This window comes from Zootoca vivipara, chromosome 17 (assembly GCF_963506605.1).
Source record: "Zootoca vivipara chromosome 17, rZooViv1.1, whole genome shotgun sequence".
Taxonomy (NCBI): Eukaryota; Metazoa; Chordata; class Lepidosauria; order Squamata; family Lacertidae; genus Zootoca; species Zootoca vivipara.
Window position 1 is genome coordinate 3,313,493 of NC_083292.1, and position 9,037 is coordinate 3,322,529.

Here is a 9,037-nt window from a genome sequence, read left to right on the forward strand (position 1 = left end):
ACTTTGCAGACAGAGTAAAAGATAGGATATGTTCTGCAGTGGACCTTAGAATTCTGGCTTTACCTCCTTGGAGAGATCCTTCTGGCTCCTCCTCTTTTTGGTATTTAGATGGGTACCAAAGCCCCATGTGCTTCTGCAGGTGTTTGAGTTTTACTGTTTGTGTTGTTGAATTGGGACTTTTTAACCGATTTATTTCTGCTGATTCTAAATCTGTTGTGATAGTCTTCCTCTTGTTTTAACGGTGATATTGGAAGAGTGTCTGTTTTATGATGTAGTTTTTAAACCAGACTGTTAGCCACCCTGAATACAGCTCTCCTTTTTATAGCGAACTCAGCTGGTGACTGCCAACAGAGCTGCAGCAAAAACAGTGCTATTGAGAAACATGAGGGAGGAATCTGCACGCCCAAGAGAAACTCATGGTCTGCAAAAGTAGAAATAATATTTTACAGGGCAGCAACCTAAGCAGGTGAACGTACCCAACCCCTGCAAAAAAGACAGTCCGATGAGAGTGGGGTAAGCTCAGTGAACAAAGGACTATGTGCTAGTTTGGTGAAGATGGAGGGAGGAAAATGAAAAGGGGTTAAGAATGTAATGGAGCATTTTGGAAGAGGGTGTGGCTGACTGACTGGCACACTGAACAGGGTTCCTCTACGCTTCTACAACTTGTTGCAGATCCCATTTGCAAATGATAGAAAAACAGGGTACAGTATACGAATTACCTGAAAAAAAATCAAACGGCTGAGATCTGCCGTGCGCAAATGAGAGATAGCAACTGCTGCAAGAGATCCTGGGCTCCATTTTCACATGGGCTTACGCCAGCAGAAGCTGTTTCAAAACCCAAACAGTGGCGCCCTTGCCATGCCTATTTGCTGTCACCTGGCGTTGGGTGAGGAGAGACTTGTGGCAGCGGCAGCAGCCAAGAATAGAGCGTCCACTGGCACCCGCGGCTGAATTACCAGGCTCTCCAGAAGCAGGCACAGAAAATTGCTTCAGATTTTCTGCCCCGCAAGGCTTTTTCTTGCTTGGGCATGGATTCTGAGTCAGCATCCAAGGCTCGTTGGCTTGTGAGTCAAAGGCTGTTGCTCAGATTATAGCATCATTCACAAATGACCTACAATTAATGGTGGTTTGTTTTTTTAGAGGAGGTGAAGCTTAACTAGCCAGTGTTGTGTAGTAGTTAAGTGTTGCACTTGGGGGAGAGCAGGCTTCAAATCTCCAAATGGCCATGAAGCTCACTGGGTCTGATCTGGGGCCAGTCACTGCCTCTTGGCCTAAACTGCCTCGCAGGGTTGCTATGCGGATAAACTGGAGAACTGGGAGAAGAACCATGGTTTGTATTCAGCTAAGTGCTACCCACCATTAATCTGAATCTGTCTACTCTAGAGTAGGACTCATGCTGAACACAACCAACATCAGCTCCTTGGAGGGAAGATGTGGTATAAATGTAATGCTCTACTACAATATATTTTGGAAAGCTGCTCATGATTTGCTATACATTTGGACACTAAAGGTATGGTAACCAAATTTTGCATGATGGTCCCTGAGGACCAAGGAGCAGGTTTTGGTTTATGATTGGGTAATATCAGATGCCATTTTGAACCAAGATGGAGGACGGAACCTTTCAAAACTCCACTGGTTTTTTGGTTCCTCAGAATTCCCGAGCAAAGCTGGGTACGAAGCTGCTAGTAAATAAATAAAATAGAGAACTCATTCATTTAAATAAAGAACTACCTTGCATGAGAGATAAGGAGCTGCAAAAAGAAAAGAAAAGAAAAGAAAAGAAAATCATACAAACAAGTCAGGGACTGGTTTGAAAACTTGATTATAAAGCTGCTTAGGTCCTGGGCTCTACCCGGGAGCTCCACATTAACTGACTTCGCCTTCCCAAAGAAACAATGAGCGAGAAATCAGCAGATAATAAGAAGTGACCAACAGCCACTGACATTTGTATGTGTGTGGAAAGTGACATGGAATAAATAATATAAGATGACCCCAGATTCTAGTTTTATGAGAAAGGGAGAAAAATGCCTCTCCATCTGATTTCCCCAGGACTCTTTTTAAGTTCTTAGCCTCTCGAAACCTTCAAATGACACCACTTCCAGCTTTTTACCTCCATGACAATGAGGCCTAGCATCCTACTTTTTAAAAAGCTACTTGTTGATGCCACTGAAAATTCCATCCAATCTTTTTTTAAAGCTGTAACAGTGCTCTAGATTCATTTCCAGCACCACCCTGATTCAGGATCACCATAGCCCGCTGGGAGTCAGCACCGCAGTACCTGCCCCTCTGTGGGATATTCAAGGCCCCACCATAAATGTTCAACTCCATTTGAAAATACCAGCATGTTTCTAGACGTTCTAGAAAGGTCTAGTGATTAGGTAGAATTCAGCCTCCATGCTTTTCTTCTATATATAGTTACTGCTCTGGTTTATGAGATTGCACCACACTTTCCAGCCCATCTCCACAACTAAGGGCCAGAAACCTGAAAACTATAAAATATAGATGCTCAGGAAGCAAATTTCCACATCCAACACCACACTATGCATATTTTATGAGTTCCTGTAGAATCATGCATAGGTAGCGCTTACCTGGTAGACTCAATTGAATGTATCTCCAACCAAGAACACAAAACAGGCATCTAATCCAGGGTTTCCCAAACTTGGGTCTCCAGCTGCTTTTGGACTACAATTCCCATCATCCCTGGTCTTGGTAGCTGAGCATGATGGAAGTTGTAATCCAAAAACAGCTGGAGACCCAAGTATGGGAAATACTGCTCTGGTCCTACATGCACTTACCTGGGAGTAAGTCCCACCAAATTCAATGGGACTTCTGAGTAACCATGCACTGTAGGTGTGCAACATCCCTTGGTCTGGAGGGAAAATACATTCCTGTTCCTAAAGCTGCCAAACTTATGCAAAATTAAATCAAACCTCTTCAGTTCATAGAAACGAGCAGCATCACATTTCTAGGTGCCTTGGCAACCAGGAAATTTCACCACACCCGCAACTCATCTCTGAAACTAATGAACTGCTCCTCTAATTTATTCCTTAGTAAACCAGCAAAACACTCCCTAAGATATTATCGGCTTCCAGAGTGATTAATTCTAGAAAACAAACTTCAACAGCTCATTATTCTTTGCTAGAGCAAAATAATCTACCTTTCCTTAAGAAGCTGGCAGCTCCGTCCATGCCACTTTCAGTAAATATGCAACACACACCAGTTCATATCCACTTGCCTGATCAGCTGCGGCGAGTATAAATCAAGTCTAGGTGACAATCCAAAGGAAAACATTTTTTTCTTCTGTTGGCCCGCTGGCAAACTAGAATACATGTTGGTAGGGTTTCCAGAAAAGCTCTTTTTACGGGTGAGAAACTTTTGTGGATTGATGAAGGAGCTCAGGTTACCTGTCTTACTTAGAGACCCCTCTGTCAATGTGTTAAGGCAGCAGGCTGTGGAATTGCACAGATCTCTTGGTCAGGCTTTGGGGGCTACAAAAGGACATCACTGCCCAAGCTTGAGATAAAGCATGCAGTGGGAAAGGCCATCGGCCAGCGACAGCACACATGCTCCGCATGCAGAACACCCCAGGTTCAATCTCTCGTGTCTCCAGGGACGGCTGGGAAAAAATCCCTGGCCTAGAGAGCCTCTGCCAGTCAATGTAAAGAGTGCTGAACTAGGTGGGCCAACGGTCTGACTCTGCATAAGGCAAGTTCTTATGCACACAGGGTGGAATTATTTCCAAAGAGGCCGCTCTCAGAAACACAGCAGGGCAATCACAGTAACACGCACTCAGACACCCAAGTGGCGAATGAATTCTTACCACGTTCCCCTCCTTGCCATCCTTGAGCCCATGTCCCTGGATACCTGTGGAAGAGCTGCTGCCCCCAGGTCTATTTTCAACGATGCCCGGAGACAGGGAGTAGAAAGGTGGGCTAGGGCTGGGGGGCAGCCCCGAATCCGGGCTATCCAGCAAACCTTCTCGGTTCTTCTCTTTCAAGCTGTCTTCCATTCCTTGCAACTGCAGGTGACCCACCATGACTGGGGTGGGGAAGTGAGGGCTGTGGCTGCCAAGCAGGGGAAAACCCACCACCTCCTTCTGCAGGGAGGCAAATGCACGTGGCACATGCACAGGGAGGGCCAGCCAGCCCCCTGTGCGCCTGTTGCCTTGGGTGACTCAGGGCTGGCTCCTGTGGCTCCGGCTGCCCCCTGTTGGAAGGAGAGAAAGTGGAAATGAACAGACCATTCCTCATCAACACAAAAAAACAAAAGTGGAGAAGAGAGGGCAGATCTCCAAGTACACCTGGGGAATAGCCGTCTTCCTTTTTGCCTGAGACCCAGGCGAGACATTGCCAGTTGGGCTAGCCCAGGTGTGGGGAACCTTTGGCCCTCCAGATATTGCTGAACTACAACTCTCATCATCCCTGGCCATTGGCCATGCCTGCTGGGACTGATGGAGGAGTTGTTGGCCTCTGTCTGTCTCCAGAGACAATGGAGTGTGCCTCCGGGGGTGAAGTCAAACCACTGCATTAGCAGCCCCAAAGTGACACAAGCCTGGGCAATGTGTGTGGAGGTCCTGGGCTGGCCAGATGACAAAAGATGCCCCACCCCCCAGCCTCACTCATGTGGTCCAAAGGAAAGCAGAACAAGACGTTTGACACCAACTTGGCTGAAGGAATTGCCGGAATGAGGCGTACAAGGCGCCATCCAACCGTAGGGACTCCACTCCAGATTTGTGTAGTTTGCTCCTTAGCCTTTTCTTCTTCTGAAGATATTCTGCAAGCCAGCAGAGGTTTAGGATCAGAGTGTTCCTCCTCCTAGATGGGCTCCCTTCCAGGTGGAAGAGCCCCATCTGCCCCTCGCTTCCCTCTATAGCACTGCAGAAACCACTTTCTTGACCACTGGACTCACTATTGGTCTTGTCTGCTAAATCAAGACTATATAAAGCATTTTTTAAAATTAAAAAGTGTTTCCTTTAAATGGCAGGTGCACACACAAAAAACAACCAAGTGGAAACCTATGCATGTTTTTGAGTAAACATACATCTTTGGGAGAAGTGGAGAGCTTGAAAGCTGGCTTTACGCTCTGAGTAAATTTCAGAAGTCCCAGTGAGTTCAGTGTGCCATATTCCTCGGTTATTGTGTTTAGGATTACAGCTATGGGAGTAAGCACCATCGAACTCAATGAGATTTAATTCTGAGCAGACTGCATTGTGCTTTGGGCTACAGTCCCATGCAAAGCTACTTGGCAGTGAGCCCCATTAAGTCAACTGGGACGTACTTCTAAGCAAACATGTAAGTAAATCTAATCTGCGCTGTAAATCTAACCGGTGTTGAATTAAGACAGGAGATGCCAGATTCAAATCCCACTAAGCTATCAAGGTTACCAGGTGCCTTTTGGGCCATTCACTATCTCTCAGCCTGACCAACCCACCTACCTCACAGAAGTGTAGAGCTGGAAGGAACCAAAAGGGCCACCCAATCCAAACCCCTGCAATCCCACGTGACTAAAGTGGATGGGGAAGAATCATGTACACCATTCTATATTCCTTGGATGAATGGTTGTATACAAAACAAAATAAGAATCCCATACCCCCAAATGACTTGCAGAGAGTAGAAGAGAGCAAAGGCCTGCCTGGTCCAGCATCCTGTTTTCCACAGAGACCAATCAGATACTTCCAGGAAGCCCATGGCCAGGGCAGGAGGGAAACAGCTCTCCCATTCTGGGTCCCAGCAAGCAGCTTTCAGGTGCAGGATGCCTCTGATAGCCTTAGCCTCCTCCATAGATCTTTCTAATCTCCTTCTAAAGCCATTTGAAGCTGGCTGGTCTCACCACATCTTGCAGCAGCAAGTTCCATAGATTATTACATATTTCCTACGGATTGTCCTCCCGACTCTCTTGCCCTTCAGCTTCAGTGGGTCTAGCATTAGGAGAAGGGGAGAAACACTTCTCTCAACTGTCTTTTCAAAAGGCCCACCTTTTAAAAGTGGCTTGCTGTACAGCACTGGGTGAGAGTAGCGCTGTCTGTTAAGAAGCAGAAGCCCAAATCCCTCTTGGGGGCATTGGAATAGTTCCACAGCACTTTGGACCCAAAAGACTATATTCCAGTGCTCTGGGTCAAATCTAAGAGGAGCCCGGCTGGTTCAGGCCAACAGCCCATCTAGTTCAGCATCCTGTTCTCACAGTGGTGATCTAGTTGCCTGTGGAAAACCCACAAGGAGGGTTCAGGCTTCCTGGGGTATTTGGAAGCATCGCTGCCTCCCACTGTGGAGGCAGAGCATGGCCATCATGGCTAGTAGCCATCAATAGCCCTCTCCTGTAGGAATCTGTCTAGTCCTCTGTCAAAGACAGAGACAGTCTTGAACTCTTCTTCATCTGCTCCCTCTGATCCTATGCCTGCTTTTTCAGAAGCAAACTCTTCTCCTTAAGATTTCAGTCTTAGAATAACAGCCTTTTGTGGACAAGGGCTCCTCAAGGTTTTGCCTGCACCTGAGCTTAGTTAGGAATGTCCTTTAAAGGAAAAACAAACAAACAAACAAGGTCGCATTCATGAGCTTGTCCAATAGAGCAAAAACTAAGCAGTTCAGCAAACGGAAGTCTGGACAAATTAAACCTCTGAACACTTGAGTCTTCTATGAAGTGAAATCAAGATAGGAGACTGTAAGTTCAGGGGAAGTTGGTGCATAGTTCTCAAGAGGGGGCCAAGCACATTTGTAGAGGGGTGGGGACAGTTTGCTTATTTAACTCTCCCCTCAAACTTTACTAGCCTTTTTTTCCCTTCATGAGCCTGGGAAGATCACGGATTACCCCCTTCCAAAAATGTATTCCCGCCCCCCACCTCTGTCCCCTACTGGAGTACAATATTTCCCAGTACAGGACGGGGCAGATTTTGGTGACGAAAGCCCTCATCGGACACAAAGAAACCCCCTGACGGAGAGGTGCAAAGGCCCTCTCCCAGGAGCCCAACGCCATCCGCCCGAACCCCTACACACCCACCACTCGCAAAGTTGCATTGGGGCGCATGGGTTTCTCCAGTCCCGCCACCAAAACCAGTCAGCCCCAGAAGCAGCGCTCAGGAACTCGGCAGAGCAGGGCGCGCAGGAAGGCACGCCGAGGGTCTCTTCGCCCGCGCGTTCGCCCAACTCCGCTCGGCGCAGAGCGCACGGGGCGGCCGCCGTGTGGCGGAGGCGGGAGGCGGCACGGGCTTTCCCCACTCGCTGCCACGGCGAAATCCCCCGAGCCACCCCGCGCGTCGCCCAAGAGGCCCCTTGGAAAACAAGGCGCCGCGCTTCTGTTGAGTTTCGAGGAGGGAGGGAAGGCGGCGGCGGCGGAGCAGGAGAGAGCGCCCAGCGAAAGGGGGTCTCTCTGGTGCCCGTTTCCTCAAAGCACAGCTTGGATTCTCCCCCCGCCGCCAGCAAGCAAACAAAGAGCTCCGCGCCCGTCCCGTCCTTCGCAGCCCCGGAACTCGAGCGTGGCCTCGCCGAAGAGCCGTAGCGGCCGCTTGGCCAGGCGGCAGGAACGCGCTCCAAACGGATCTCGGCCCGAGAGGAAGGAGGCCGACGGAGGAGGAGGAGGAGGAAGAAGAAGAGATCCAGGCGAGCGCCCCCCTCCCTCGCCCCAGCTCCAAACCCGGCCATTTACGTTGAAGCGAGCGAGTTCCCCTGCCTTCCCCGCGACGAGGCGCCGCGTCTCTCCTCTGCTGGGCGCCGCCGACGCCGTGCCCGGCTGGCTCAAGGCAGGACTGAGCTCGCCGAGCGGGCGGAGAGAGTTATTCAACTGACGCGGCGGCGGCCGGAGCTGCTGCTGCTGCCGCCTGGATTCGCTCCATCTCCAGCCACCAGGGAGAGCCTTGCCCGGCCCCCAAACAGACCCCTCCTACTCTCAAACTTCCACCGAGCCGCCGCGTTGCCTTGCTTGGCTCCCTGCGCGCGGCGAGCGCAGAGGGACTCGTTGGCAGGGGCGAGGGGGGCATAGCTGTCAAGTTCTCCCCCTTTTTTAAAGAGAAATTCTCTTATACTGAATAGGCTTCCTCGCGAGAAAAGGGAAAACTTGACACCTATGGAGGGGGCTCCCCCCCCAAAAAAACCCCCACCCCTCTCTCTAGTCTACACACTTCCTCCAAACTCCTCTCTCCAAACTGGCTTTTTCTACTGAAGAAATTGGGAGCAGGAGGCAATATGTTGAGAAATTAAAATATGATCGTTGACCATACTGTCTGGGACTGCTAGAAGTTTGTTGTCCAGCCTGTTTGTGCGTTTGTTTGTTTGTTTGTTTGTTGACAGGAGCAAGCCCACCTTAAATCACACCAAGCAAATTGGAGTTAACTATTAGCAAAATTCGTAAGGAAATCAGCCCTGAGTGCTCCCTGGAAGGACAGATCGTGAAGCTGAGGCTCCAATACTTTGGCCACCTCATGAGAAGAGAAGAATCCTTGGAAAAGGCCCTGATGTTGGGAAAGATTGAGGGCACTAGGAGAAGGGGACGACAGAGGACAAGATGGTTGGACAGTGTTCTCGAAGCTACGAACATGAGTTTGACCAAACTGCAGGAGGCAGTGCAAGACAGAAGTGCCTGGCGTGCTATGGTCCATGGGGTCACAAAGAGTCGGACACGACTAAACGACTAAACAACAACAACATTAGCAAAATCAGGATCTGCACAGGAGTGTCAAGCCTAATGAGCACAGCTACTCATCTCTGGTCTGTCTTGTCCTCAAGAAGCATTTGCTGGGAGTGAAGGCCATCACTTTTCCTCCTCTCTAGGGTTTTCTGCAAGCAATTTGAGACTGCGCCTGCATGAGCCGCCCTTTTCATGTCTCTTCTGGTTCTGGGAGACAAGTTGGGAGGGAAGCTGGTCACAGTAGGAGGGGGAAACCTCCTGGCTTCTTCAGCAGCCTGCCTCTTCTCTGCCTCTTTGCCTCCTTACTCTCCAGCCTCCGCTTCTGACTCTCTCTGGACTGCCCTCTGCCACAGACTCTCCCATCTCACTAAACCCTGTTGCCTCTTCAGCTTCCAACACCTCCTCCTCCCAGTCTGTTTCC

The 9,037-nt window shown here is 49.4% G+C and overlaps 1 protein-coding gene across 2 annotated transcripts in view; it reads right to left on the reverse strand.

Annotated features, from left to right (window-relative positions):
* RFLNA (refilin A) overlaps window positions 1-7,749 on the reverse strand; it is a 35,896-nt gene extending 28,147 nt beyond the window's left edge. The window contains exons 1-2 of one of the 2 annotated variants that reach the window (XM_035097914.2): window positions 7,639-7,749; window positions 3,821-4,206 (exon numbers count right to left, since the gene is read on the reverse strand). In XM_035097914.2, coding sequence (XP_034953805.1) covers window positions 3,821-4,036 — 216 coding nt within the window. In that variant the 5' untranslated portion in view covers window positions 4,037-4,206; window positions 7,639-7,749. Of the gene's footprint in view, window positions 1-3,820; window positions 6,816-7,638 lie in introns of those variants that run through there. The other variant, XM_035097915.2, reaches the window with a different exon arrangement.
* Between the last annotated feature and the right edge of the window lie 1,288 nt (window positions 7,750-9,037).